At 34.9% G+C, this 11,257-nt stretch overlaps 1 protein-coding gene across 1 annotated transcript; it reads left to right on the forward strand.

Annotated features, from left to right (window-relative positions):
- Nucleotides 1-3,881: 3,881 nt before the first annotated feature.
- Nucleotides 3,882-4,382, forward strand: LOC117178679. Its single transcript, XM_033370105.1, has one exon. It carries the CDS (start codon nucleotides 3,882-3,884, stop codon nucleotides 4,380-4,382), a length of 501 nt encoding a protein of 166 aa, XP_033225996.1.
- Nucleotides 4,383-11,257: the final 6,875 nt, after the last annotated feature.

An 11,257-nucleotide genomic window follows, 5' to 3' on the forward strand; every position in this document is an offset into this window, starting at 1 on the left:
AAAATATACTATGAGATATCGCCTCTTTTTAGAAATACTTCAAATGTTTCGCGCTTCTGAACAAATTTCCGATTCCGCTTTCGCGTTGACTAGTGGAGGGGGTAATTTGACATAACTTTCCCTGAAGGAACTCTACTCTCATTGATAGGGGATCTAGTACTCGGCTCGGTGTTGCCACCTACGTTAATTTTTGCATTATGAACCTCATATCTGCTCACACAACATGTTTCATGCATAAATCTTTTGCAATTAAAGTAGGGGTTCTTACAAAACTTTATCATGTAAAGATGCGTTTATATTTAATTTTATTATTATATGAATGCATTTGCGAGCAAATCCTTCAAATGTGTTTTCAACAAAACAAGAATAGTCCGGGTACACCAAGAGGCTTTCCATGTTAAGTTTTATCATTCTTAAGAAGCATTTAGGAGTAAACCCTCCTGAAGAATCTACAAGTCGTAAACACGAGGACTAAAACAACCAGAATGCAATAGAGGATTCACTAAGTCGCTTAACCATATTCTTCTAGGAATGTTGAGATCCTGTCTGCCTGCGAAGGTTAACTTTCTGTGTTCACTAGTGGTACTTCAGGAGACTTAACCCTCACACCACAAGGTGAGACAGAGTCTCATTTGCCACAAGGTGGAGTGTCTCCACACCCCATTCATTTTGAAACACATTTTGAATGATTTATGGTATAATATTGTTTTTGAGGTACTTCGCAAAATTATGCAATTAGTTAAAAGACTTTTTCCATCATTTCCTGCTAAATTATAACGAGAAAATTTCATTTCTTAGATTTTTTTCAGTTATAGGAAACACAAAGGCTATTTGCGCAGTCCCTAACGCATAATATATATCATAAAGGATAATAAATGATTAAGTAACTTTTTGTAGTAACGTAAATAATATATTAAGCAAAAAAATGCAGTTACATAAACATCAGCATAAAAAACAGGATACAAAAATACTTTAAAACATAAAAAAAATACGTATCACATATTCCAAATAGCACAGTAAAAATTTATATTATCGCTTCTTAAAACATCTGTAGCATGACTTAGTGACCCTCATCCATTCTCACGTGCAGGGGGCAACTGAAGAGGAGGCTATTGAGATCCCTACCCCCTGAGACGCTCTAGGGCTACAGCATGCGCGAAAATAGGGCCTTGGCGTGTCTAAAAGCTCCACCTTGTGGTATGAGGGTTAAATTGGTTCAAACCTCAGACAAAACGCGATCAATTCAAATAAGATGGAGCTTCAACGTAGTCCAGGAGGTCGAGTTTTGACATTTCTTAAAATCAATCGAAAAATAGCTCACCATAGAGCATAGGTTTGGACATTCAAAGTGTCAAACGGTGCCAAAGTATTGCAAAGTCTATATTTTATTTGCAAAAATGAATCCGATGAGTATACGGTTAAACAAACAGAGGTGTGTCGTTCGCGGATGTCAATCGTCGCGTCACGTGAAGTACCACCAATTTCCAAAGGACGAAAAGCAGGGTTTGTTGTGGTTAGTAGCGGTGTCACATCCGCTTCTGACAAAAATAACCAACAAGGAAATCCAAAAAAGCTGTTATCGCGTTTTCTTTTTGCGTTCTCGGACGGAGGATTATTTGCGTGTTTCGCGAAATTTGTTTAAAACACAAATAGTGCCTTCCGTGTTGCTACCTGAAAAAGAGGTGAAGTACCTTCCTGCAGATTCTCAGACTGAGATAGCCAGTGATGTTCACGCTAATTTGAATATTTTAATCAATTTGGAGGATAAAGAAGTAGAAAATATTAAAGCAGCAAAAATTTCTACTCCAAGCACGGAAGTTTTTCCAATTAATTTACGCAATTGGATGCCGAATTCACCAGGAAGCAATGGTTCGGTTAGAAAAAGATCTCTGCGCGAATCTTCATCGCCTGTTTCCAGCCACGGCCCCAGAAAACGCATGACACGGAAGCTTGACATGGATTTTCCGGAACCGAAGGAGGAAATTTAGAGAAAGAAAGATGAAAGTGTTGGTAATGACGCTGAATTAGTGGCCGAACGCATACACGAAATTAATGCTAAAAAAATACGAGAAGAATGTTTCGAAAAGTATGTAGGTCCTAGAATTGTAGAAGAGTACAATAAAATTGATAAAATAAATGTCGAAAATATGGAGGAGAAACGTGCAGAAGATAAAGAGGTGTCTAAAGAGGCGTCTTTTTCAAAAAAGAAGAAAGCTAATTTCAAAGTGAGGGCCTCAAAACGTTTGATTTGGAATCACGAAGAATTGGATCCAAGGATGTCTGAAATGTACAAGCAGGTTTTGAATGCAAGAAAAGAAATTGCTAACTTGAAAACTAAAAATAAACGATATTGTTTTTCACATATTATACCTAACATAAATATTTCACTCCAATTTACAAAATCAAAAAAAAGTAACATTTAAAGCATCAATGTGTGACGACGTTTATTATTGTATTATATATAAATTTGAGAATCGTTTGTGTGTATAAATATTTGTAAAATCGATTTTTTCCTCTTATTATGTAAATAGTAACCCAAATGCAAAATTAGTGATAGTGTTTAAAATTCCGTTAAAGTTGTTTATTTGCGGAAGTATAATGTTTATACTGTCGCACAATTACTATTGCAAGTAAGCTATAATTTTTTTATACAGATCCACTTTTTGTAACTATTTAAAGTTTTATATTATGATTTTTACTATGTCATTCACATCTGTGTAAAAATATTTTTGATACTTTTGTATTGCAAATTCTTACTCTTAGTATAAACTCTTATAATTTAATTTAATTAAGTAATACTGTTTAATGTATACTAACTACAGGTTGTAAAGTCTTTCCTTATTCCACTATTCCTCTGAGTAATAAAAATCTAAAGGAACCGTCATCTTACTTTTTCTTAAGTGAAGAAACTTGCGCTTTTCTTTGAGTTTGAATAAGACTAAAAAATGTGTTTTTTATAGAAATTTAATAAATAATTATAATTTTAATTATATTTAAAAATTTTTCAATTAATTATACTTAACTTAGTAGATTTTCATAAATTCAAGGAAATTTTACGAATTTCTAGAGAACATACGGGAATAAGTTAAATTTCATTTTAAGGGATTTTGACGGATTTTATAAGTTTCAAGGGATATGGAGAAATTCGGCAAATTTTAAAAGATTTTAAGTTATTTAAAAAGATTAAGACGAATTCCAAGACGTTATGTTTCAAAACGTTGTAGAATTTTTAATTTTTTAATATTTGTTATTTTGGATTTTGAAACAGTAAACTTCTTTTAAAGAAAAATTGAATTATTAATGAAGGATTTCATAGAAGAGAAAATATTCTTCATAATGAGAAAGTTTAATATTTTCTATAATGCCGTCAATGGATTTTCAAACATTTTCAAACATTTAAAAAATAACTTGATATTATTTAAAAACATTACAATTTATTTTAAAAGGTGGGGTTTTTCTTCTCTAAATGTAGGCATAAATGTTTAATCTTTCCCCCTTTTTGACTATTCCCAAATATTTTCCTCTTTTTATCTTTTTGTTTCTTTTTCCGTGAATGAATTTTCAAAAATCTTTAAAAATTGTTAAAAAAATAATTTAACATTTTTTCAAAACCATACAGTTTATTTTACCAAGATTGTTGCTTATTCTCTAAATGCAAACATAAATGTTTCATCTTTCTCCTTTTTGACTATTCCCATATTTTCCTTTTTTCTCTTAATTTTTCTTTTCGTTTCCGATTTTCACTTTTTCCCCCTTTTTCTGCTGTTTTCCTCCTTTTTTCCTGACAATCTTTTCGACCCACATACAGGTATGCGAATAGAATTAGCAAGTTTGCAGAAAAAATAAGTACCCGAACAAAACTTCAGCGAAGTTTTATAGAAATGGTCCTCAGAAATTCATATAAACACCCTAATGATAGGCGATTTACAAGAGATGAAAAGCTGTTGTATCTTTCAATTTATAAAAGATCGGCTGCAACATATGGATATTTAGGAACTTTTTTGCCACTTCCAAGTGTAACGTCAGTGAACAAGCTACTCACCCAGATTCGTCTTAATACCGGTTTAATTCAGACCATGAAAGACCTACTGAAGGATGCTGCTAGAAGAATGATTGATGAGCTTGATAAAGTCCGCATTCTCATGTACGACGAAGTTTCTCTGAAATTGCACTCTCAGTATTCTGCACGAAAAGCCAAAATTATTGGTTTTCAGGATTGGGGAATAAATCGATACAATAAGTATGCAGATCACGCTTTTGTATTTATGTTAAGAAGAATTGAAAATGGCTGGAAAATTCCTCTTACATACAACTTTTGTGGTGGACAAACAACACACGGACAGTTAGCGTATTATTTCATTCACAGTAAATTTGTTTATTAATACTATTAAATGTTTGTAGATTGAACGATTCTCATCGATAATGTCGAAATTATTCCTTTATATGATCCACCACATTTACTATTATGTATAAGGAATAATCTTCTGACCAAAAATCGGAATTTGAGATGAAGGCCAACGCTGCAGAAGCAGAGAGAAGATTCGCTTACAGGGATCATGTCCTCAAAACATATTTGATCGATTTGTATTCTCCTCGTAGGAATCGTATGGTGCCTGATCTAACGAACGAATACGTCTACCTCGACAAAATAAATAAAATAATAATAATAAATAATACAGCAATTTTGACTTATAATAATTACTTGAATTTTCCAGGAACCTGGGATACGGCAAATGGTAAAATATTAATGCCTCCAGAAGCTAGGCAAACGGCCTACGTGCTTCAATTATAGAACGATATAGGGTATGGAATTAATGGCCATTCTCGTCGGAATCCATGGACTAAGAATTCTTACCATGACAAATTTTCTGGAGAAGCTCGGGCAGTATTAAAAAAGATTGCAGTTTGTCGATTGCGAAGCGAAGAAGCGGTCTCAGACAAATGCAACGTGCTTTCAAAATTTCATTCATAATTGTGACGCTGATACCGGACATTTTATTACTCCCTGTACAGATTGACTACGCAAGGATCAAGTGATCCAGATCTTTCAAAACACGTGGACGAAGTAAAGATTGTACACATGATAATAAACGGCAAATCGAAAGCCTTCCAATTTCCGAGAAAAGTCACATCTAAACTCACTCTGGGGGCTTAATACAGACCTTGCAGGCTGCTTCACCTGCAGTAAATCATGCGCCACTTGCTCTGAAAATATGAAAACGAAGGCTACTAAGAATTCGAAAAGTACTTGCTTTAGAGACGTGCATTTTCTTGCAAAATTTCTGGGTAAAATTTTCCTTTATTACTTGCCAAACAAAGATCTCGAAAAGAAAGCAGCACAGTGGATTACACCAAAATTAAATTTCTCTTTCCTCTCGTGCTCCCAGCATAAAAAGAAATGGTTGAAAGTTTCAAGATAATTTGATTCAAAAAATTCTATGAATCGACTTTAACTTTTATTTATTAAATATTTTAATTTACATAGATGATTTCCATATAAGTAAGTGATTTTTTTATTAATTTATTTGAATAAAATCACTGTACATTTGAAATGTTGCAGTTATTTTAAAATAGTATGCGACTCTCCTAACTTTTTCCTCTATTCTAAATATATGAGAATACACTGCTTATAAATAATTACTTTTTCTGTATTTTTATTTAGATTTAATTATTCGAAATAAATATGTAAATATGTCTTGAATCTTAAAATTGAATGTAATGATCAATAAAATGGAAAAATAAAGTGAAAAATGTCTAAAGATATATTAAAAGTAATTTATTATACTTTATATATATATTCTGTTTGGTTTTGATTCCTCTAGAATCAAACTGAAGGGCCTATCACAAAGCCACCGAACGCGTCCTTGGGTTGCGGATAGAGGGTCCCTGTACCAAGGGTTTCTGCTGAATATGGTTACAAAATGCGATGGATCTTTTGATCAAAATTAAGCAGTATTGGAACAAATTTCGCTGACACACGTCTCATGCCCAAAACGTCCGAAAAGATATCATGACATGAGCCAACCGATATGCCAACATCTTCAGCAACTTCTTTAATGGTAATTCGGCGATTTTTCAACACCATTTCTTCCACTGCTTGAACGTTTTCATCTGTTGTTGATGTGCTGGGTCGTCCAGGGCGAGGTTCGTCTTCGACAATCCTCTCGGCCTTCTTGGAACAGTTTGTACCACTTATACACATTTTTCTTACTCAGAGTAGACTCATTGTATGCAACTGTCAACATTTCAAGGGTTTTAGAGCACTGGATTCCATTTTTCACACAAAACTTAATGCAAACTCTTTGCTCCATTTTTTCGAAAGAAGAAAATCGCCGAGCACACCAAACCCTTCTAACCTTTTACGCCTCTGCCAGAAAAACAACACGAGCTATATAGGCAAAACTGTGAACATATGATCGTGACGAGTGTACCAACACGACAAAACACAAAATTTAAAACTTGAATGCACGTAGCCCACGAAAATTGAAAAGTCACTTTACTTTTTGAACACACCTCGTATGCTCGTGAAGCAGGTGTAACGTGGCCGCTTTCAGCCCATTATCCTTGGTTCATACGCATTTCGTGTGCCAGGCCAACATTATAATTTACGCCTACTACACATACACTGCATCACGCAAGAGAGAATATGGAGACAAAACAGGTGCGTCGTCTTGGGATGCCCAACAGAAGTGGTTACTTGATATGATGTAAATTAAAGTGTTTTTTTCTTTGAACCCTTTCATCATAAAATGTTTAGGAAGGGAAAAAGGAGAAAATGGTCAAGGAAAAGGAAGGAAACATAAAAACGGAATGGGTAAAATGGGAAAAAATGAAAGAGTAAAGGTAACAGCGAAAGGGTGAAAAGGGAAATGTTAACAGGGGAGGGGTGAAAGGGAAGGTTTAAAGGGGAAAAGGTACAGGTAAAGGGAAATGAAAAAACGAGAAGGAAAGAAAAAATAAGAAAGGATGAAAAGTGGAAAGGAATAACAGGGAAATGAAAAGGGGAAAAGAGAAGAATAAAAGAGGAAAATATAAAAAAGAGTAAAGGAAAGGGGAAATGAAAAGGTAATAGGAAATTGAGAACTAGGAAAGGGTGAAAAGGGCAAAGTAAAAGGGCAAGGGCAGGGGAAAAAGGGAATTGGAAAGGATAAAGGAAAAGGGAAGAGAAAATAAGAAAGAGAGCCAGGTTAAAGGAAACTAGGCAAGGGATTAAGAGCAAAGGAAGAGGAGAGATGATGAAATGGGAAATGTGAACTAGTAAATGGGAATGGGGAAATGGGAACATGAGAAAAGGGACTTGGTGAACAGGAGAGAGGTAATGGTAAGGAAAAATGATACATGGAAAAAGGGAAGGTTTAAGGGAAAATGGTATAGGGAAAAGTAAGAGAGAGACAAAGGGATTTCTTGATTCAAACCCTCCTGATGTTCGGTCGGTCGCTCAATCGCCCGTTTTTTTTTAATTCACTCTCGTCCCAAGAAAAGTTTTACTCTAAAATACACTGCTAATACTGTCAGTCTCTCACTGTAAGTGCAAGAGTGTCATAAGGAGCTATTACTTCAAAATTATATTTATCTTTTAAAAAATGACAATTTAACTTTTTTGAAATAGAGGACGTCATAAGACGTATGCAAGCCCTTGCACTATGCGATAGAGAACAAAAAAATACACAAAAAAGTCAACAAGCAAAAAGTTTTACCAAGCTTTATTTGAGTACAAGTATAGAAAGGCTTCAAAGTTGGGCCTAATCAACCAGCATAGATCGACCTTTAGAGACTATTTGTATGCATACACTATATTTACACATTCATATGAAAGTGTGTGTAGGATACGTCGAGTATGTCTCCGAGTTTTTAAATACAGTAAACTTCCAATCATATCCCTGCTCGCCTATGTCCCCGCGCGCCTAGTTCCCCTGACCCTGAACGCACTTATTTCCTCGTGCGCAGTTGCTTCATCTCTCACCACGGTCCATACGCGGGCTCGAAGGTCACGCCCGAGAGACGGGCTGACCAATTAAAAAGAGCCCCGAAGAGCGGGAAGTTTGATTTGAGCATATTAATATGACGTCATGTAAATGCAGATAACTTTTTCGAGCAAATATTCGAAACCTAAAAGTAACTTATGAATTACAGAGTAGTAAAATTCTTTAAATTTAAAATGTATTTTCACAGTCATATTCAATTTTTTTTCGATTGATGACCTTTCAGTGTCCCGAAATACAATCAACCATTCAAAATTTGAGATGAGACAATCCGATCTTATACACTAACCTCAAATTTTATATATTTTATTTCGCAACACTGAAAGATCTCTAATCGACAAAAAATGGACCATGACTGAGAAAATAATTATAAACTTGAGAAATGTTACCATTCAGATCTTTATAACTTACCGTTGCATTTAGAAAATTTTCTCCAAAAAGTAGTGTGTAGTTGCAGTGCAGCGTTATGTAGGTACCAAAGAGTATATAAGCATCCTGGCGGCTGACATTTCCACCTATTCTAGCATGATAAATTTGAAAATTCAGACCCTTATGACTGACTTGTACTTTTAGGTTATTTTATCCAAAAAAGTTGTTTGCATTCCTATGCGAAAGATATACTTATATGAAAAGTTGTCTAGTTCTGTGATAACCTTCCTGACACTTTAACTTAACCGTCCATGACCGTGAGCTCATGCTGGAATACTCAATATGCCGCGAAATATTTTAGTCGGGTTTTAAATCTATTAAATTAATTTTTAGTTGGGAAATTGTACTATTTATAGGAAATGAAAAATTATTCATGCTCATAACTCGCATCCCGCGACTGTTTCAACTGCGCATGTGCCCATCTGGTTCGACAGTTATGAATATTTAAAGAGCAACATTCAATTCGAGTACTTCTGCCGAGCAGCAGCTTGGCGAGCGACAAGCATTGGCATTACACAATGCACCATTACGACGCTGCAGTTAGCCACGTGACTCGTATATTCTACGATTTTTAAAATATTTATAACTTGCTGACCAGATGAGTGTCTTTCAAGTTTTTTTTTAATGAAAGATAAAAAACAAGGAATATTATTCCACAAAAAATGAGAAATAGAAAACAGCGAATTCCGTCAAAAATCTTTTTTTTTGTTGAGTTTTTTTGTGTAAGAATTTTGAAATCGGTTTTTTTATAAATATTTTATACAAAACAACATCTTGTTTTACAAAATGCCTATAAGTTTTCTTTTGATCCGAGAAAAAGTTTCGGAAATAATAAAATCAACCCTCCGTTTACAGTTAGGCGATTTTAAGTCACAGATAGGTCCTGTGGTGTGGCGCTGCAGTTCGTCAAATAACCTTTGAGCGGTGCGCGGTAAAAGTGCGTACAATGAAATAAAATTCCTGCCTGCAAACCGCGTTAGTATTTTCACCAGTTAGTGAACATCAATTGTTTTTCTTTATTAGGTATTTTCGGGTATTTATATGTGAATCATAAAGTTTTCGTGTAATTCTGGTCTATTTTTGTACAATAAATATAGATTAACACTCAATATCCTGCTTTCTCTATGGAATTAATCACTGCCTAAATCAATGTAAAATATTCTCATTTTTCAGGTCTTCAAATAATTCAACTTTTTCAAGCCGCCGCCAATGGACCTATATTTTTTCGAAGGTCATAGTCTAAGCTTTCAAACCTTGCACGAATCTTTTGGTAAATTTATTTGTTGAAAAATTATGAATTTTTTAACAAGCCTAGATCTTTTTCGACTTTTTTCCTAATTTTGAATTTTTATTTTAAAGAGTTTTTAACATTTGACACCAACAACAATTAGAGCGCGTAGTGGACCCTTAAAAAAATAACCCTGAATTTTTCTAAATTTCTTGGAAGTGAGAAATAGTTCAAAAACTAAATAGGAGTTAGAAGACCCTGTCTGAAAACGCAAGGTGGAAAAAGAAGTATGTAAACAGAGGGTTAAACAAAATCTGACCTCAAATTTAAAAATAGTGTAGCTCCCAGAATAAAATTTTTCTTTAAAAAATGCTTTGCCCAACGAATCATACCCATAATGAACTACAACTACACTAAGTTTTTTTTAAATCGATGCGATGGCTGCCAGGATTAATATTTCTGACCTGGAAAGCGTTTTTTGACGAAAATTACTCTAGCCCCCCTCCATTTTTAAACGCTGATAATTTTTTATTTGTCTAGTGCTACATTTTTTACTGGTGGAACATTTCGGTGCATTTCGAGCACATTCAAATCTATATGTATATATTGTCAGATTAAAAGAAAACGATAGAAATAAAAGAAAGTAATGTGCAAATATGAACAATAATGGATATCGAAACTTTAGAATACAGCTCTGCTGCATATACAGAAAGAAAAGTGTCCATCTGCTTCTGTCGCTATTTTCATTCAATTTTGTCACTTGTGCTCCGCTCCTATTTTGGAACAAAACAATTCTTGATTTACCTGACGATATACGCACTTTCGCAACAACTATGCAAATATTTCGTTTAGTAAAGGAAACATATTTTTAGGCTTTAGAATCTCTGTAGCGTGTCGTTTAAAATGTACTGAACAGACATTAGCAATGGTAGGGACCTTGCACTGTCCTATATGAGATAGGTGACATTATAGTTTCACATTCCGTGTTAGAATTTCATTACGTACAGTCAATTCTCACCTCATTTGTTCATTTTCTCTTTGATGGATGGTTAGAGCGAACGAACTTCAGAAGAGAACGGAATAGTAAGCGTGTGGAGTCTACTCGCAGGTTTGATAAGCCGATGTTAAATCTCACGAATAATCAAAATTAGTCGAAGGGTTAAGGTCGCAGAGCTCGAAGACCCACGCGAACTCGTGTAAATTCAGTCGACTGGAATGGGCGAATCGATCGTAAGCACTTTCCTCCCCTGGACCTGGACCCGAATTTTGCGGGTTAAGTGGGTGGAATCGCGTAGCTGCAGGTGGAGATGGAAGAGATGGAAGGTGGTGGAAGTCAGGTTGTGTAACGCAAGTTATCAAACGTGAAAACAAAGAGGTTCTCGCGGGGTAAAATCTAAGGGTAGAAATCTGGTGAGAGTATAACCCGGCTCTCTTGATAGTCGCTTCGTACGGAACAATTATATTTTAATTAATATTTCCTAAGAGGCCAAAAAGCCCTGCCATCGAATTTACTATCGCTTTATCCATTATTAGGATACCTTGGGGAAGGGGTTTGCCCATAAATCCTCTCGAAATCTCATAAATCTGCCTTTACAACTCTCCTGCAACTTCGGTTTTA

Source organism: Belonocnema kinseyi, chromosome 8, assembly GCF_010883055.1.
Source record: "Belonocnema kinseyi isolate 2016_QV_RU_SX_M_011 chromosome 8, B_treatae_v1, whole genome shotgun sequence".
In the NCBI taxonomy this organism is placed as follows: Eukaryota; Metazoa; Arthropoda; class Insecta; order Hymenoptera; family Cynipidae; genus Belonocnema; species Belonocnema kinseyi.

Excerpts from the sequence above, each read along its gene's own strand:
- LOC117178679 (XM_033370105.1), top strand. The coding sequence starts at position 3,882 with ATGGTCCTCAGAAATTCATATAAACACCCTAATGATAGGCGATTTACA.